This window comes from Balearica regulorum, chromosome 20 (genome assembly GCF_011004875.1).
Source record: "Balearica regulorum gibbericeps isolate bBalReg1 chromosome 20, bBalReg1.pri, whole genome shotgun sequence".
Lineage (NCBI taxonomy): Eukaryota > Metazoa > Chordata > Aves > Gruiformes > Gruidae > Balearica > Balearica regulorum.
The window spans coordinates 6,092,596-6,112,084 of NC_046203.1; the positions used below are offsets into that span (position 1 = coordinate 6,092,596).

General features: G+C 42.3%; 1 protein-coding gene across 2 annotated transcripts in view; it reads right to left on the bottom strand.

The window, feature by feature from the left end:
• Positions 1-360: 360 nt before the first annotated feature.
• The window catches only part of GPR107 (G protein-coupled receptor 107), a 41,378-nt gene continuing 22,249 nt past the window's right edge, over positions 361-19,489 (bottom strand). The window contains exons 15-18 of one of the 2 annotated variants that reach the window (XM_075772639.1): positions 15,021-15,070; positions 14,194-14,277; positions 12,285-12,409; positions 361-5,982 (exon numbers count right to left, since the gene is read on the bottom strand). In XM_075772639.1, coding sequence (XP_075628754.1) covers positions 5,886-5,982; positions 12,285-12,409; positions 14,194-14,277; positions 15,021-15,070 — 356 coding nt within the window. In that variant the 3' untranslated portion in view covers positions 361-5,885. Of the gene's footprint in view, positions 5,983-12,284; positions 12,410-14,193; positions 14,278-15,020; positions 15,071-15,703; positions 15,897-19,489 lie in introns of those variants that run through there. The other variant, XM_075772640.1, reaches the window with a different exon arrangement.

Here is a 19,489-nt window from a genome sequence, read left to right on the forward strand (position 1 = left end):
CAAGCCCTGGATGCGTTTGCCTGGGACTGCAAGGCAGCGAGAAACCCTCCCATTCCACAAACCACCGCAGAAGTTCAGCTCACACCACAGGAAGAGGAGCTGGGCACATACAAGCACAACTGTAGTACCTCAAGGAACTGCGGGTCCAGGAAAGGCAGCTCAGCAAACCCCGCTGTGGGTCACTGCAGGAAAGCTCTTCCCATAGATGACAGGTACACAAGATTTTTGTGATTTGGGCCTGTATCCGTGACCCTGTAAAGGCTGCAAGTGGAAGTCAGGCTTGGGGAAATGCAGACTTTAGGATCAATGGGTCACCTTGGTTGCTAGCAGTTCAGAAGCAGAAAGTGAGATGCATTAAACTTCTTTCTAGTCAATCTTTATTTTATAGGTTTGCATCACAGCAGGGAAACCAAGTTACACAGACCATCCTGATTTGTATCTACCTTGCTTCTCTTCAAATACTGTTTGTTGTTCTTTTAATAAAGTTTAAAAAAATACTGAAAAAATCCATTTGTACATCTGAACATGAACTGAAGAACAGGATATTTACAAGTCACCAAAACCCCTGGAACTGGACCTTGCTGTACAGGGAAAGTCTTTTGGTTCTTTTGGAGGTCATTTACTAAATGAATTCAGAGCTACATTGTACAAGGTGCCCTTCAGCTGCTTAATGACACAAGAGGATCTAGAATTAATTATTAATAGTTACTAAAGGAAAAGGGAAGCTATTTAGACCCATACTCTGTTTTGACAGAGCAGGTACCAGCCCAACGCTCCAGCACCCTAGCTACAAGACGAAGAAGTACTTCTGATAATGTGGAAGTCAAGCTCTACTTTAATACACAGAGAGCAGAACGTCAAGTGAAATCCCACAGGGAAATATTTATTAAGAATTATCCTTTCTACAGGATTGCTGCAGTCCAAACATAAATGGGTTCTTCAGCCAGTCAACCTACAAGGAGTGACTCTTTTCTCAGCCACCTTCTTCCAGTACCATCGCTTTACATATAAGTGAGTATCTCAGTATTTTTCTTAAATCCTGTTCCAGTCACTTGCAAGTACATAACATACGCAGTTCTTACAGGATCGTTGCTGTATCCAAACAAGAAACTACAAGGGGGAAAATACACACCTTCCCAATATTGCTAAGTAAAAGTGATTAATAAGCCCAAACCAGCATCATACCCAGCAGCTATGAGAAAAGCCAGATTAATCCAATTTAGAACAACGTTTTGCAGCAAATCAACCCCAGGGAACACAAAGAACCACTGGTCAAGTGCCTCTGGGCAGCACCACCTCAGATTTCATTAAACATTCAGGTTTCTGAAGTTACACCCAAGGTCACAGGTTTTAGACAGTCTAAGTCCCGTTATATTTCAAATATCACTGTACCTTCCACCTACTGCAGACCACAGCTCCATGCACTTTTTACAAAGGTGAAAAATGGGGGAACATTTTATGATTGGAGGTCATAACATCAAATTAAAAAAATACATTTACTTTAAAGTAACAGCAGTCTGTTAGCTATCATGACAGGTCAAACTGAAGACGACAAACCAGGTAGACCGAAGGAGGAAGGATTTCCATCCCTTCAGTACCTGCGCTACTACCTGAGCATACAAATACCCAGTATTTGCTTCAAATGCAGATGGGCAATTTTCAAATAGACTACAAAAAAAACCCCACCCTTTCTCGTGAATTTGATTGTCACTGGCCAGACTGCATTTCTCTTCTCTAAGAGGAGCACACTGTAAGGAAAATAAAGAGACTTAACATACTAAAAGTCTTCCTTTGGACTTAGACCAAAAGTGCACGCTGGAGTGATTAGGACATGCCCTTTCATGGCCAGAAGGAATGGTACGGTGCTTGAGGATATGTGGTGGATACAAACTTGCGCTAGAGAGTCCACTTAGCTTAAAAAAAAAATAATATATACATCTTCCACATTACTAGCTCCAAGACAAAATACTGCAATGCAGCAAATTTTTACAACATGCTCCCAGGGTATGCCAGCATGGAAATCCAGGAACAGGGCACTCAGCTGGAGAGAAACACTGAACAATGCACTGCACTGATCATGACGTGCTGAGTTAGATGACAACATGAAAGAGCATCTTAATAGGACAGCATGTGGCTTCTTCAACTCGAACCGCTACATTTTGAGCGGGCGGCAGCAATGTTCCAAATGACCCCATTATGTCTTGCTTTCTTTTAGTACGTCTTTTGATGAACCATCAAGGAAAACATTTTCAAGCCTGAAGAACGCAAGAGTCTGGCAGTTGCACTGCAAGGAAGTTTCCTATGGAAGACAGCTTGCTGAACAGATATAGTAGGAAGGAAGAGTGCATCAGTAGCGTTTGCATGTCATCATCAATAGGGATTTATCGGGGCATAACCTGCACTGCAACTGAAGACTGAACCAACCTCATTTTTACCTGCAGGGGGTGCTGAGTACTCCATTGCAGCAACATACATGAACGTATTCAAACCCGTTTATTCTGAATCGCACCAGACCTGCCTTTCCATGACTCCTGTCATTACACCGCTGTGTACTCGCAGTGTGATTGGTTTAGTTGCTCGCTTCAGTAAAAGGCAGAAAGTAAGGCTGCATCCCAAAATGATGTGTAAGCCACAAGCAGCTCTTCTATCTTCCCTCCCTGTGAAAGGCAGAGCCTCCTACCAGATAGACAGCCGTCAGCATCTGAAAGGCAAGCACTGCGATTATCCTGCCTGGTGAGCTCTAAGCTGCTACTTTTTACTAGCAATAGTCATGCACTCGCCAGTCGGGCAGATGTGGGTTCGCCTGGGGAGGAAGGGGGAGGGAGTAAGCCCTCCCTTTGATGCTTTGTGGTGCAGCACACACTGTGCTGCCTGACGATCACAGCTGCAGCCATCCTTGCCATACTCCAACATCCCAGCTACCGTCCCATCCATCACACAACCCCGCAAGACTGCTCCAAGGAATTCCACCAGAAAAAGTGGAAATGCACTTTGGAAATGGCTGCAGTAACAACCTTCCGTCACTCTGGTTTGACTTGTACATCCACATTCGTTTTCTTCACTAATGTTTAGGTCTGTCTGGTGACTGGTGTACTGCTGGTTAGCATCCCACACCAAGCGCAATCTGAAGTTGGTTGCAGAGCTGACTGCTGCAGCTCAGGTCTGAACTTGGAAACAGCTCTTCTAAAACACTTTCAGAGTATTGCCATGGCTTTTTGGGCCAAAACAAGTGGCCTTTGACTAGTGAGCCAGGGACTTGGCAGATAAAACCTACACCATGAGCAACTTTTGCAAAAAAGTGCATATAAAAAAAGAAACCTGAGACTAAGGTAAAAGCACTTGCCAGATCAGCAGCTCCACTGATGCTGAGGTACGGAATAGCAGCTGTTTGGAACCAGCTCAGCCCTGCTGGGATCCCAGCACAGCCCCTCGTGTTTTTGGGTGAAACGCCACACCCAAAGTTTCACATCTCATTCGCAAAAGGTATTAACAGGTTTTAAGATGCATTGTGTCTGGATTAACACTGTTACTGCACTTCTATTCCTGACAGCAAATCCTTATCCTTTACCTACTTCAGTGACAGGCTTCAAGCCTCCAGCAGACTACTCTGAACAAGGTTTACAGCCTGTTTCAGCCCTCTGGATGCAGACAGGGACATTTCCACAGGGACAGAGTAACAGTGCAAAGAGCAACAGGATGAGTTTTTCAGGTAGTCTATTTAAGTGTATGATGAACTGGGACTGCCTATGTGTGTTTAAAATCCAATTTCTCACACCTCGGCTACTTAATATGCAGAATATTTCCTCATACAGAAGGCCTAGAAGGCTCATAAGTCACCTAACAGCCTTTCTAGTTGTCTAGGCTTCTCTGTTTTCACTACAACTGTATCTTTGCAAAACAATGACAGCAAAAGTAAAATCATCACTGCTGCAATTACTATTGCAGTTACAGCTGAGGAGGAAACCACAGAAGAGGACTCTATTGAGAGAAGAGGGTTAGTCTTGTGCTTTATCTGAGGAGAAACCAGTTCCACGTTTAAGCAGGTAGATTCATTTCTACCATTTCCATGATGCACAGAACCAGTATCTTGGAAAAGAAGTGGCAACCGAAACAAACAATGCTGCTTTTCACACAGCAAGTCTTGGTACGGACTGCTCATTTAAGAGCTCTACAATCCTTGTTCAAGAACGATGAAGTGGCTCAAGGTTCAAACAAAAAAAAAAATCCCCCTTCTAAAGTTAAAGAATAAAAAACCCCTAGTGGCTAATAGTCCTCTAATCAGTTGCACCCCAGAGATGTAGCTCCTTCAGTCAAAAAAGTAATCCCTAAGTGAGTTTGTAAGAGATGTTGGCACATCCAAAGCTCTGTGATGATGCCTATCCCTGTCACACTGACAGAAGCACTTTGCTCGACAGCACCATACGTCAGTGTCTCTACGTGAATATTAAGGCTTCAGTGGGTCGGTGAGTTATACTTGATTTATTTTTCTTAAAGCTTGTCCTCATTTACATCAGTGAACCACTTCCATCCTCCCCCAAAATAACAATCATTTGCTATGCCTTACTACTACAGCTATGGACACCAGCTTGCTTTACTAACAATAGCAGAGTACTACAGGTAAAACGCACATGGCATTTGTAACATGTCTCTAAAGACTCCGCTGCAAGTTTGCAGCTAATAGTTAAGACTTCCTTATTCCCCTACATCGAATGTTCTGGTCATAATCTTTTCTGACAAAAAACTATTTAGGACTGGAAGCTGCAGTTACCTGGTTTTGGCAGCAATACCATTTTGACCAGTCCAGCTCATCTCGAATAGCAATATCGTTAATCCTACACATAGCCAGAGAGGTACAAGTAGCCATCCAGAGAGGCCAAGTAACTCAGGATAACAGTGAACCTGAGGCTTTTGCTGCAGTACATTTGCTAGACAGACTTCCACTGGAGATTCTGGTACTGTTTATACTGTGCCAGAAAGGAGTGTCTTTCGAAATACCTTGCAAATATTTTACAAAGCAGATCAAAGTGCTCTGGGTAACAGCTTGAATTTAAATGTTTAAGATAGCATGGCAGACCCCTAAAAAGCAAGCATCAGTCTTACACTTCTTGTGTACTTCTTGTCAGGTGGGCGCGAATCAAGAGCAACTCCAACAGTGGAGAATTTACATTAACAGTTATTGCACTATGGGCTAGTGCTTTTAATGGAGAACAGTCACTTGCTTTCTGTGTGGCAATATATTTTAAAACCTGACACACTGAAGTGGATACCTGTGTGGATAAGACAAGAAGATCTTTATCAACTTTCCCACCGATGTCAGTAGTGGCAGAATTCGTCTGATCCAATACCCCATTTAGTCTCTCAAATAACTGCAGTTGTTTCTATTCGTTTGTTTTGCAATGTTTTGTCCAAGCCAAAAGGAGGGTTTAAAAAAGAAAAAAGAATACTTACATCTTTTATCTTCTTTTCCCACATTCTGACACGCTTTGTAATTCCCAGCATACATGTTACATAGCAAGTGTGTATATATATGCGCATTATATAAAATATATACTTTACATACACACTAAAGGTCTCTCTTCACATTAGTATTACACATTCTGAAGAACCCAACTGCAAACAGTTCAGAATACCTAACCAATCCAGAAAGGGGAAAAAAGAATAAGCTACCCAAAATCCCTAGGAAAGCTTCACACTCCTTGCAGGTACCAAGAGATCCCATTTTCTTATGATCAGAGGAATAGTTATATTTCCACACTGCTTTGCTCCCCCTAGACACACCCTACACTGCAGTTTCAGTGTTGGGAAGTGCTAGTTGCTCCCTTTCCAGAGAGTAATATTAATAAATTAAAAAAGTTTCTCTGAAAGTGCTGCCTTAATCCAGTCCATCATGCCGTGCTTTCCCACTCGCCCCGTGGCTCTGCTGAACCATTCACCACTTTCTTGACCTTCTTCATGCCCTCCATTACTCCAGAAGTCGTCACCCTGGAAGAGAAGGGAGAAACATCAGAGAACAGAACTTGAACTGTAACATCCATTTCACCAATAGCCCATGCTTGTCTTCCTGCACATATCAAGTAACTCCTTGAGTGTCTCTTTACCAAGACTTAGCAGTCTTGTGTTTGGTCTCTCCTATTGCTACTGTTTTGCAGGCCAGGTATCATCTTGGACACAATGCTGCTGGACATTGGAAGCAAGGCCACAGTCCTTGAGAGTCTCAAGGCCCTCCCCATCTATCATTAAACTAAACCAGCAAATAGTACTTGCTTGTACTTGAAGAAAGATAGTGGGATAGTTAAACAGTTAAATCAGGTGTTTATTTGCTGAAGTTTGAGCAGCTTGCTTAAAAACCCTTTTGCTATGCAGCTGAACACCCTTAATTCTGTGCATTAAAGACTTTCATCTGCATTTGCAATGCTTTTAATAGGTACAATGTATTATACAAATGCATATGCGGTGGACAGTGCCCCAAACGAACCTTATTAGCTTAATGCACACCAACTCCTCTTAATAGTAAAAATACTCAATGAACAGCAACAAAACAGAGGAGAGGTCATCCTTTTTATACCATCCAAGTCTGGATTTGTCATGGCAGTCTGACCATTGAACTATAAAGCCTCATAATACCATTCAAACATTAGGCAGACTGAACCGCTTATCCAGCCAGAACAGCACCACTCCTCTTGGAACTACCTTGGCTATCCAACAAGCTCCTCAGCCCAGCAGCTTTCTCTGTCACTATACATAGCAAGCTATTTGCATGCACAAGACATTTGGTTTATTCTCTACCACAATACTATTCTCATTCCATACAGGTATTTTTTTTCCCCACAAATGTGCTACTAAGGTTATTTTGGATGTTGAAAGTAAGAGTGCCAATAGCTCAAGGCATTCACAAGGGATGCCTGGAAGCATACATAAAACCACCCTGTTCAAAGATGCTGCTGTCAGCCTTTGTGTGCTTTCACCTGCTGTTTACCATGTAAGAATACTTTATTTGATCAGACTAGCTAACAACTTTTTCACAGTATCACCCAACAGAAGTAGTAATCTTCAGATACACTCTTCTGATAATGCCCTTAGTTCCATGTTATATATCAGCTTCTGTTCATCTACTGTAAAAATAATTTGCTCACACTGTTGCATTCAGTGACTCTAGCAGTGGCAGTGCTGCTACTGTCAGTGGTTCAGACACTAAGTGGGGCTAGATAAGCTTGTGCTTAAGGGAATAGGTCAGAAGAGTACAGATCAAATAGCAACTTTATTGATATTAAAAAAAAACCAGAAGGGAGAAAAAGCAAGCAAGTTGCTTAAAGGAGAAAGATGGAAATAAGAAACATTTGCCTGGAGGAAATGACATCTAGCATATCAGCACAGAGAACATGTAGATCTTTTAAGTTCTCCCTGTTGACAGAGGTTTTCCCATAGTCACATAGGAAAAAATCTGGGGAAACATGAGCTAGACAAAACCATCAAAGTAGATACATAACTAATTGGAAAAGCATGTATTGAGATGTACTTAATGGTTTCCTGTCAAAAATGAAAGAACATTGAGTGTGTTTCCAGAGAGGTCTGTCCTGGGTTCACTTCTACTCAATATTTTCAGTAATTGCCTGGGTAATGGAATAGAGAACTTAATTATTAAATCTGCAGAAGACACTAAGAGCTACATATTTGAGAACAGGACTAGAATGCAGAAACATTCTGGCAAATCAAAGTAATGGTCTGAAAAATATGGGACAATGCAGCAAAACAACCACAAAGTTTACTCTTCAGAAATAAACTTTGAAATTACAGAGTAAGGGGCTATATCAATTCTTCAGGGAGGAGCTGAAGATTACAATGGACTACAAACCAAAAATGAGCCACTAACATAGCAACACAACAGCAGACACACTGGTATACATAGACGTGTTTTGCATATGCATGACACCAAAGTAGTCCTAACGCTTGACTCACAGCTAGTAAGATCCCACCTGGCATGCAGTCTAGATTTTAGTACTGCACTTCAATACAATTACAAACACATTACACACCAAGATGATGACAAAAAATATGATCAGAGGTTAGGGCTAAGAGGGAATGAGCCACTTTCATGGAGGTGAAGGACAAACAGTTACACACTGAAATTGCAGCCAGGTCAAGTGTCATTCATAACCAGAGAGGCCATTTACTGTCCCCACCCTGCAACAATAGCAAAGAATGGGGAAAGATCTTGGGGTGGATTCCTCAACAGCAAAAAGTTAAAGACCATCTGATGAGCACTGTTCTTGTCTCAGGACAAGCGTATCGCATAGCTCTCACGTCCTCATTTTCCCAGATTGTTCGGGTACAACAGGCAATTCCTCTCCCTCTCAACATCAGTTCAGCCAACATGTTTTAGCGTCCAGTAAAATAAGGGTATCGGCACTAAGACCTAGCACACCACAATTCTCATTCTAGTCCTCTGAGCAGTCTCAAGACTTCAGTTCTGACCTGCAATGCTTCAGGTAAGCGTTCCTCACCTGCAGTCTGCTGAACTGCATTTCTACCCCACAAACTAGCAGCAGCTAAAACACAACAAATCCTTCTCATTAAACCATCTCTTTCCAGATAAGTTTTTGTGGCTGTCAGAGGGATACCTGTCACAAAAGGAGTTCCCTGAGCACCCCATAGCACAGTGCTGCGGAAGTTTCATACTTTTCTTCCTCCCCTACATTGTATTAAGGTATCAAGAGAACGCTAAAAATTCAGAAGCATTTTCAGCCCTCTGCAGTGGTGGGTCTCAGCTGTCACGTCTCCTGTTGGCTTTGTTTTATCATCCCAACAAGAAACACTCTGATACTGGCAGCAGCCAGACTTTACAAACTACTGCAAATTGGAGTGAAAACAGATCAGACATTGAGCAAAAAAGCTGATCTTTGCATGGGACAGATGTGTTAGGTGAAGAAAATCACTTCTAATGCAGAGTGTCATGAATCAGTCTGCTGTGAAGCATAACCTGAGAGAAAGCAGAGAAAAAAGCAACCAACCAGGACTTCATGTCTCAGCACAGAATAGGCTGCCTCATGATACAGTGAGAAACTCCAGATCCCAAGGCATAAGCAAAGGTAGGTCAGCGTTACCACAACAGTTCATTATGTTGAGGCTGGTTTGGGTGTTAAGGAAAAACAACATTAGTCTCCATGCACCCAGCAAGATGGATTTATTGAATTGAGAACAAAATCACTAATGGCTTTCCTGCAATTCCTCCTCCAGTGGAAATATCTTAGCCCCACATGCATGTATGAACATTATTCTCGACCCAAGATCCGTAGAAGAGCACTTTGGTACCTAACATTTAAAGCAAACTGACTGAGCTAGTGAAATAACTTACTGCAAGAGTACAAAAAACCATCAACCCCAAAACTACTGATTTTCCCCTTCTTCACCCCACCACATCTACTGCACTGTTTATATTTCTGCGTTCATGCCCCAGAAATGGCATTAGGACTGGAAACCTGACAACTCTTTCTGCCAAGCGTGGCTGCACCTTTTCAGAGTACTTTAACAAACTGTCAGTGACAAGCCCACATACTGACAGAACGGGCTCAAAAGGCTGCCCAGTGCAGAATACACAGAAAGTCACTTTGTTGATGGTGAATGGCTATTGACCCTACTTGAAAAAGGACAGACTGGTCCTTACTTCAGGTTTAGTCACACTCTCCTCTCCATCAGGACAGCTTCTATTGAGTCTGGTATAACCGAAGGAAAGTCCTATAACATTTGTGGATGCTTTCTCCCAGGATAGAGGCATGTTAGTTGAAAGGACTTGCTACGTGTTACCTTTGCTTGTTCTTGATTTAAGTTTCATTTCTGAGTTACAAGAATTTAGAGGGGGATTTGTGCCTTATGTTGCTTCTGTCATAGGCACCTAGTCCTTGGATTTTTCTTGAAACTTCGCACATTTCTACACTGTCCTTAACAACATTTACATTTACTGTCAGAATGAGCTTTGTCTATTTTGCACTGCAATTAAACAGGCATAAGCTAGTGAGCTGCACTTAAAATGTCCCATTTTTTGCTGGATGACAAGCAAGCCTGGAAAACAGGCTTGGTGACCTCACAGCTCTCCCCTCCCTTGGCTTATAGAAATGTTAAGTCTAAAGAAACTGAATGCTTCTGCAGCAGAGGTTTTAAAGAGCCTGATTTTAACAAAAACCCTCTGGGAGAGGAAAACCACCATACAACCTGGCAATAAGACATGGAACACCACCATGAAGTTTGAAGTTTGCAGACTTTTAACTGCTGCCATAGCCTCTGAAGACAAGTGTGTATTTATCACATGAAAAACAAAACACACTCATACAATGGTTAGTCAGGATGCTGTCAGGCACTTAGTCACTTGCTCAAATAAGCCTTGGTATTTTTCCCCTCACAGAAACAACATTTAATATTTATAAAATCAAAAATAGGACCAGCAACACCAAGTGAACAAGAAATTTAATACACTTTCATTGCAGTGCTTCACTTGTCACAGAATGTGTATACACCACGATTTTCAAAAATGTGCAAACTTAACCTCCATGATGCAGCTGGGGAAGGAAGAACAAGACTCTCTAACAGATTATACCCTGCCAAGTGCCCAAATGGGAGTAAAACTTCTGGTGAATCAGATGAGAAAAATTCAAGCAAGGCTAAGGGGAACAAACCCACAAGGCACAACAATGGAAATTCCCAAGGCAGAGAGCAAAATGCCTTACTAGGAGAAGGCTCACAAGGAATTCTGATCCTCATTTTTCTAGTAATGTCTATTTCACTATGGCACAATGTAAATCACTTAATTAGTTCATTAAACTTTCTCCAACTTATTCCTGGCAGGTTCTCTTAAATTTCACAGCTTCTCCAATTTACTGAAATTACTACATGTGAAAGGTATCATATTATTAGTCCTAAAAAAACCCCAAGTAAAAATTCATTAAGCACATCATGCAAAGCTGAAATTCACTCTAAAGAGGCAATCTTGTAGGAAAAAAGCTCTATTCTGTACAATCACTAGTCCTGCCACAGCTTCCAGTTCAGACAGTGCCCTCCTAATGTGGATGCTTATTTACCAGCTCCCAAACTGAAGCCAACTTCTTACATAAACCATTGAAACATTTTTAAGTGACAGTGATTTTAGGGTCACTACCCACTAGTTGGATTCTGCTAGCAACAGTGACAGATTTTACGGATCCAAAGCAAAAATAACTAAGCATTCAGAAATATGATCTTTGTTACTGGAGACATTTCTGAGAAATTAAACTCCTTGCAGGACATTTCAGGCTGTATTCTACCTCAAACCTCCTTGTAACAATTTCCCAATAAGGTCCATTTCTTTTTAGTGTCTATGAGGGCGAACACATTCTGACTTTTTTTTTTTTTTGCTCCTGCAATTAAAGATTGGAGCATTGATTCATTTCACCCAAGATCAGGTAAAGGAGATTTGCCAAACTTTAAAAAAAACTCTTAGGAACAGGCTTCGGAACCTGTACACGAATTGCAATTATGCATGAAATGTGGAACTACTAAGGAGATTAGGTTAGCTCAGCTCCTATTAAGGCAACAGAGTCTGTGGCAATTATAGCTGTATTCAACACTTCTAGCATGCTGAATTTCTTAGGGCAGTTTCTATTATAGATTAAGAAATGTCACTCATTTTCTAAGTCTTCAGAAAACCACTGCAAAGAAAGTGATAGGGACTTAGGGCTGAGCCCCACTTTATAATTTCTCTCAGGTCCTGCTGCATTTGTGGTGTCTCACGGTTTAGCAGCAAGCAATAGAACAGTGGAGTATTGGTAAAAATCCACCTCTCCTCAGCTCAGCATTACTTAAGATAAATTTCTGCAAAGCTACAGGCTGAGCTTCAAGGTAGAAGTGACCATACACCACATTCATTCATATTCTGTAGATTGGTAGTTTGTTTTTTTGTTATTTGTTTGTTTGTTTTTAAATATGAAGCATTAATGACAATCCGTAAGGCTCATTGTGTTCAGCACCACAGATTAAATATAGAACCTTTTTTTACTTGGTATTTTCATGCATATCTTTTTGCCCCGTGAGAAGCTTTATCAGCTTATTCCACACTACTGCAATATCCAGCTCAGATGCTCCTATGTATACCACAAATCTCTCTGGTAGTTTAACACACACCGAACAGACGCCTCATCTTTAAACGTGTAGGCAGATCTTTTTCAAAGAAGGATTTAGAGAGATTAAACTGTTTTTAAACCATTAGTTTTCTCAAATCAAGTGAAGAGGCAAAAAAGGGAGAGGGGAGGGGTTCTTACACAGCTTCCATCTCCAAGTCATCCTCATCATCTTGAGAAAGCTGTAGATAAGGGTTGTCTGATGCTGGACGGAACTTGTACCCAGTGAGGACAAAGAACACAAGTGTGGCCATCTCATCCAACAGCTGCAAGTAAAAACACAAGACTGAAGTTCAGTCCTGTCATGGTCAAACATGTTCAGAACTTCACAGTCTGGGACCGGCACTGTTCAACATCTTTGTTGGCAACATGGACAACGAGATCGAGTGCACCCTCAGCAAGTTTGCCGATGACACCAAGCTGTGTGGTGTGGTGGACACACTGGATGGAAGGGATGCCATCCAGAGGGACCTTGACAGGCTGGAAAGGTGGGCCTGTGTGAACCGCATAAAGTTCAACAAGGCCAAGTGCAAGGTCCTGCACGTGGGCCAGTGCAATCCCAAGCACAACCATAGGCTGGGCGAGGAATGGATTCAAAGCAGCCCCCAGGAGAAGGACTTGGGGGTATTGATTGATGAGAAGCTCAACATGAGCCAGCAGTGTGCGCTTGCAGCCCAGAAAGCCAACCGCGTCCTGGGCTGCATCAAAAGAGGCGTGACCAGCAGGTCAAGGGAGGTGATCCTGCCCCTCTACTCCGCTCTGGTGAGACCCCACCTGGAGTACTGCGTCCAGCTCTGGGGGCCCCAGTACAGGAGAGACATTGAGCTGTTGGAGCAAGTCCAGAGGAGGGCCACGAAGCTGATCAGAGGGCTGGAGCACCTCTCCGATGAGGACAGGCTGAGAGAGTTGGGATTGTTCAGCCTGGAGAAAAGGCGGCTCCAGGGAGATCTAATTGCGGCTTACCAGTACCTGAAGGGGCCTACAGGAAAGATGGTGAGGGACTGTTTATCAGGGAGTGTAGTGATAGGACAAGGGGTAATGGGTTCACGCTGAAGGAGGGTCGATTTAGATTAGATGTTAGAAAGAAATTCTTTACTGTTAGAGTGGTGAGGCACTGGCACAGGTTGCCCAGAGACGTTGTGGAGGCCCCATCCCTGGAAGTGTTTAAGACCAGGTTGGATGAGGCTTTGGGCAACGTGGTCTAGTGGAGGGTGTCCCTGCCCGCAGCAGGGGGGTTGGAACTAGATGATCTTTGAGGTCCCTTCCAACCCAAACCATGCTATGATTCTATGATTTCTCCTCATTCACAAGGTTCCAGATTTAATGGCCAAGAAACATGTGTCATAGTAGAAATAACAAAGCAATTCCTATCCTGTTATCATCAATTCGAGGCTAAAGGCTGTCAAGCCCTTTGTTCTTTCAGCTTTCCCTGTCACTTTAAATACAGGTACAGTTCTAGCCATCACTCTAGTGCTTTTAAATAACTACAGCAAGACTTGGCTTTTAAATGAGGCGGGGGGGGGGGGGAATAATCATCCCTACGTTGTTTGGTATTTTCAACAGTTAATGTATTCCAAAGACTCCCTGCACAGTTACTTGGATTATATGTTAAGAAACCAAGTATTTAAAAGTCACTAGGCAAATAAAGCCTGTAGATGGAAGAGTGAAAGCCTATTTCACTGGCTCCCTGGGGCCTCAAGTACACAGGGCAAACCTGACTTTTTTCTCCTCCTTTGTATGTTCTTGATTAATTTCCTTCAGACATTCTTAAATTGAAAGACTAAAAATCAATAATGCAATTACTTCCAGACATCTCATGTATAATCCAGCAGCCTTGCTGGACAAACACAAAACTAAAAATATATTCCTGCCACCTTAGGCACATCAATGATAAAAATCAGGAGGAGACAGGGTGCAGCACTGTGCTTTGAGATGTTCTAGTACAACATGAGAAACAATTTATGGATTTTTTTTTTTTGTGCAGTTATATTTAAAGAATAGTAAGAAAAAATAATCAAGGAATTGATGTGTTTTCTTTGTTGGCAAATACCTGGTACAGCCATTTCCACTGGAACGGAACAGCAATCTTTATGAGAATTGCAATGATCTGTGTGAAGTAAATGTAACACACAATCTGGGAAGGAAAAGGAGAAAGCATGATGAGAATAGCACCATCCTTATAGAACCTCTTTTTCCAGAGAAATAGCTCAAGCAATTCCCAGACAACTCATCATATCAGATTAGCCTTATTATGCTCCTTGATAAACATGGAAGATACAGACTGAGGGCTCTAATGCTTGTTGAACGTACAAATGACTCAAGCTACTGCTAACATATTTAAGTTACAGAAGGAAAATACTTTAAGTGTTAGAGTTCTGTAGAACTCCAAGAACCACAATTATAATTTATTACTCTTATCACTTAAAGTCTGAAATGAGGCCATTGGAAACCATTAAGGCAGCTATGCTCTCTTGGGAGGTATGCTCATGGCTCCCACTGACTTAATCAGAAACAGCATACATGCATCTCAAGGCACCATTTGGTCCCAAGTTTAATTTTTAGCAAGTTTACAGTACGTTATACAAGCCCATCAATTCAACTGGCAGCTCAAGCTGTCTCCAGAGGAAATTAGTAAGCGTTACAAATAGCTGGAACCAATTTAAAGATAGACAGAAGAACGCAACCACTAGGAAAAGAAGGGAAGCTGCTTTGAGGATTGTAACCCAGTTGAGCAAGATGCCAGAGTACAGCACTGCCACAGAACTAGGAACATCTTCACCACATCCACCAGCTATAGTAGCTTCCAACAAGTAAACCACAAAAGGCTTGAATGACTTCTAAGCGCTCTGCATGCATGCATTCATGTGTTTTACTCACCATAACATAGTAATGTCTGAAAAGCTTCAGCTTTGCTAGGTTAATGGCAGCTATCAAGAGAACACAAAAGTCCATCAGAAAAGTGTTAAAGTGAGACAGTTTCTTTTGATGCTTGCCTACAGAGCAGACAAGTGATCAAAACTAGGCTCAGGTAATACCAGACTAGAAGGGTTTGTCCCACCGCCCATTGGGCGCTGTGAGGAGTGCCAGTCTGACTTGTCTACATACTGGACGACTCCTAGGCTAGGGAGAATTATCTTAAAAAGGCAACTCCGTGAGATCACTTTTAGACTAAACTTCATATGCACGCACTCTGCAATATAGAGCCTTACTTTAATACTTACCTGTATGTAGCCAACTACGTACTGTCACCTCACTCCTGCTATACAGGTCATGTCACTTACGTTGCTTCCTAGAAAGTCCACGTCTTTTCTTGATTACTCCTGACCTGCTCTGTGTCTTCAGCTGACCTAATCAACTTTGAGGTAACCACAGCTGTGGGAACCACTGCATCTTGTTGAACCGCAGCAGGAATATTTTAACATCTACACAGTATCCTCTATCATTCATGGCTCAGTCACAACTTACAAGTGAAATGGCAATTCATACTAAATAGTTCTCACAGCAAATGCATGTGTTTCAGGTCACAAACTGTGTAAGCTAAGGCCCCAGGCTAACCTGCGTGATTGGACAGATTACATCAGCTCGAGGAACACAGCAGATATTCATGTGAACGAGCAGAGGTCAACAACAGATGTAACAGCTGTCAACTCTGGTTTGAGAGTCAGACTTTAGAGGTGCAACAGGATTACAAATACAGACCCCTGGTGCTTTTGTGACAGCAGGAGAGGCAAGAGTCCAAGATATGTTGACAGCCTACAGAGATGCAGTTTAGAGCCAATGAACACAAGATGCCAGTTAGAAAATACTGCCACATACTTACTAGTACTCCCTCCTTATATTTTTTTTACATCAGATATGGAAGTGCAACATATTGTGCTTAACATCACCTGCATTCCCTCACAGAAATCACCCACTGCAAAAAGCAGATTTATAAAAGGCTGCATGTATGTGCACATAAGGTCTTCCAGGTTCGCAACAGTGCAAAATAGAGTATTACACATCAGGAAGAGGAAGGCTAATACCTACCAAAAAAATGCTTCACTTGCGACAAAAAAGTGAAGCTTTTCTGATGGAAAGGTAGTGTCAAACACATCACTCAAAATAACTTGTTGTAGGTTCCCACTACATAAGTTACAGTGAAGACAGACAACATTCTGCTATATACCCACTTTGGGTAATCTAAAGAGTCACTTTTAAACTGACTTTCAGCGTTCCAGGAGAACCACTGAAAGCTATGGACACCTCGAGACAGATACAAACCCTCCACTAGCAGATGTACTGTAACAACACCACCTAATACAAGACATAAACCAACTGACAGGTAGATAAAACCAAGCTAAGAGTAGTTTTGATTTAGTGCTGACTAGTGGCTTCTACACATTTCCAAACGGTATGTTTAACTTTTGACAGAGCACAGGGCACATCAGTAAGAAAAAGCAGAGCCAGAGCTCAAGAGGAAAAAAGCAAGCCTTATTTGTGAGGGAACACCATGCAGCTAAACCTCATACTGTGCACTCGTCCAAACACCAGTTGGATTGGGCTGGCTTTGGGTAAGACTCTGCTTGTGGGGGCTATCTTACAGCACAGTATGTCAGAGGAACACTAGCTTTCAGGTTTGGGACGATGCTCCCTTCTGGACTGCAATATAAACACAGAACATAGAATAGCATCTACTTTGCAATATACAGTTCTGGAGTCACAAAGCAATGCCCAAACTCTAGACTTGCATCTGTGGAGTACCAGCAAGCTGGAGAGCACTTCACTAGGCAACAGATGGCAAGACTTGGAACTGCTAGAACAAGACTCTAAATCCTTGGTAGCTAAATCAGCCCAGAGACATTGGTTTAGCTACTTCTCCCTTATTTCCATCCCTCACAAAAGCTAGTTTCCCCACATATAAATAGCAAAAACTTATGAATTTTCACGGGTCTAGTGCTCTACCAGATAACCTAATGTTAAAAGCTTTTCATAATACAGTTGGAGAAGATTAAGCCGTGTAAATATAGAGGACAAGCTCGTTAAATTGTGAAGCAGGGAAGCAACATTGTCCTATTTAAAGGACAGTTACATTAAGTGTGACCACAAAGATCTTGTGATTTACCACATACCGGTTTGTACACAGAAGGATCTATTTTGAACTCAATGCATTCATCTTCAAGAACTGCCACCAACTGGTGCAATGACAGGCCATGAGAATTTCCAGGCTTTGTAGCTAAAGGAACACCAACTCAACAGCTGTGATTCAAACTGCCGGTCCATCAATGCTTCACAGTCAACAACTGAGTGAGCTGGGGAGTCAGTTCTCTTGGATTCATGAATTGCATAGGAGGAAAGGATATGAAGCCAAAGATCTGGCTGCCAACTGAAGTGTCACAATGCCACCTCTCCTAACTGATGGAGCACGGCTCAAGTTCTCACCTACTCATCATGATAATCAATACCAAAGTGTCATAAGTTGGTACATCCAGGTATCTAGAATGGCTGAGCATGGAAAAGAAGGGTGAAGGGAGGAAAAAAGACAACCACCACCAAATAAAAAGACTGAAGAGCCATCTCTGGAAGCTGGCTTGCTTATTTATCACAACTAGGTGCTCTCCTCTAGCTGCCTCAACTTCAGGAACACTTCCCGTCACTATCAGATACTAAAGTCAGTATTAATGCATGTCTATAAAATTCTGCTAGTTTTCTTTTTTTTTTTTTTTTTTTAAACAACTCAAAGCTACAGCACACACTGTTCTGGAGAAAGTCTAAAATGATCATTGCTTGGCATCAGCAGCCTGTGAATTACTTTTTCACAGGCTGAATGTTCTCCAAGCAGTAACACTTAAAGTGTCCAGCATAGCGAGACTTAAGACTTTGATTCACCTTAGCCTGGCAGTCCAGACACTGGAAGGAGAGAGACAAGGCCAGCAGCTGTCACTTACAACTTGAATAACTTGCAGCCTCAACCTGTAAAGCTGTGATAACACAGCAATCACAGCATGCAGTAAAGGTTGGCTATCATACTTGAAACATAAATTTACCCATTCTTCAAGGAACAGTACTTAACTGCAGAGTAGGGGGCAGGGGGGGAAGGAAAAAAAGTAGATACTTTCTACCAAAGGTTTTACAAATGAATTCATACTTGCGTTCCACCTCTTTCGCAGAGTAATTAAAAAGATAAAAGTTATCCTCCAAGAAAGGTTTATAACATCTATACCTTGCTTTCCTCAGTTTCCCCTCTCTATCACCATTTACTTTAAGAGTCTGTGCCTGCAATAGCCTGATCTGCATTGATCAAAACATAGCATACCACAGTACTTTGGTAAATCAGTCTCTTTTTCAGATTGCCCTCTGTGCTAATTTCAAATGCTGAGGCAGCCTATAGGATAGTAAAAAAAGAAAGTCAGACCATCTACTATAGCCTTGCACATCAGATGATAGCTTTTTGATGAATAAATCTGACCTTTTTAGAATACGTATGCAACAATAAGATGACTGCAGCTGAGGGCATAGGGAGCTCGAGTCCAGACAATACCGTATGTAAAGGCAAACCATAACGCATCTTGAGTGAACATGCTAAAGTACAGCTATGAGTATTTCTGCTATGCTACAGGTGCTATACTAACTCTGGTGCATTTGAGATGCAACCTGTGTACCATTGCCAAATGGTAAAGGGAAGTTTTCTGTTCTCCCCCTGCCCCAGGAATGCAGGTACACATGTAGATCTAGACCTCAAAAAGCAACTCCAGACTAACTCTAAGTATGGCTCTATAATCTCTACAGCAGCACTCCGCTTAAAAGCACTCGTGTAACAGAAAGGAGGGGTCAAGCAAACAGATACAGCAGCTCTGAGTGTCATGCCCGAGAAGGTGGCACAGACTAGTTACTCTTGAATATTCTAAAACCCATTAGCCATTTGGCACAAAAGTTTCCCACCAGGGTAAGAAGAATGTCCAAAGTACAGGATAAGCAACGTATCTCCAACACGTAATTGCTACATCAATCCTGGATAGCTATCTAGGGCGCCTGGAAGCAGTACACTGGAACATCATAGGCCTGTTTCATGTCTCTATTTGCATTTCTCAACATTTCCCAACTCTCCAGTGCTATCCATTGAGGTCTCAACACTGAAATCGCCAAGCTTCATCTCAAGGTTTGAAATGCTCTTGTACTGCCTCGAGCACGTTTACCCCTGCGCTACCCCCTCCTCCTCACTGGAGAGCTGTGGAGGTGTTTTAACATGGGTCTCCATGGAGCCATCGCCTCCAGCGTCTGCTGAGCTCACCTAAGCAGAGGGTGTTCTGCACCACACAGGACCAGGCTCTTTGGTCACAGCGTTTTCATGGTACAGAAGCAGGAAGACA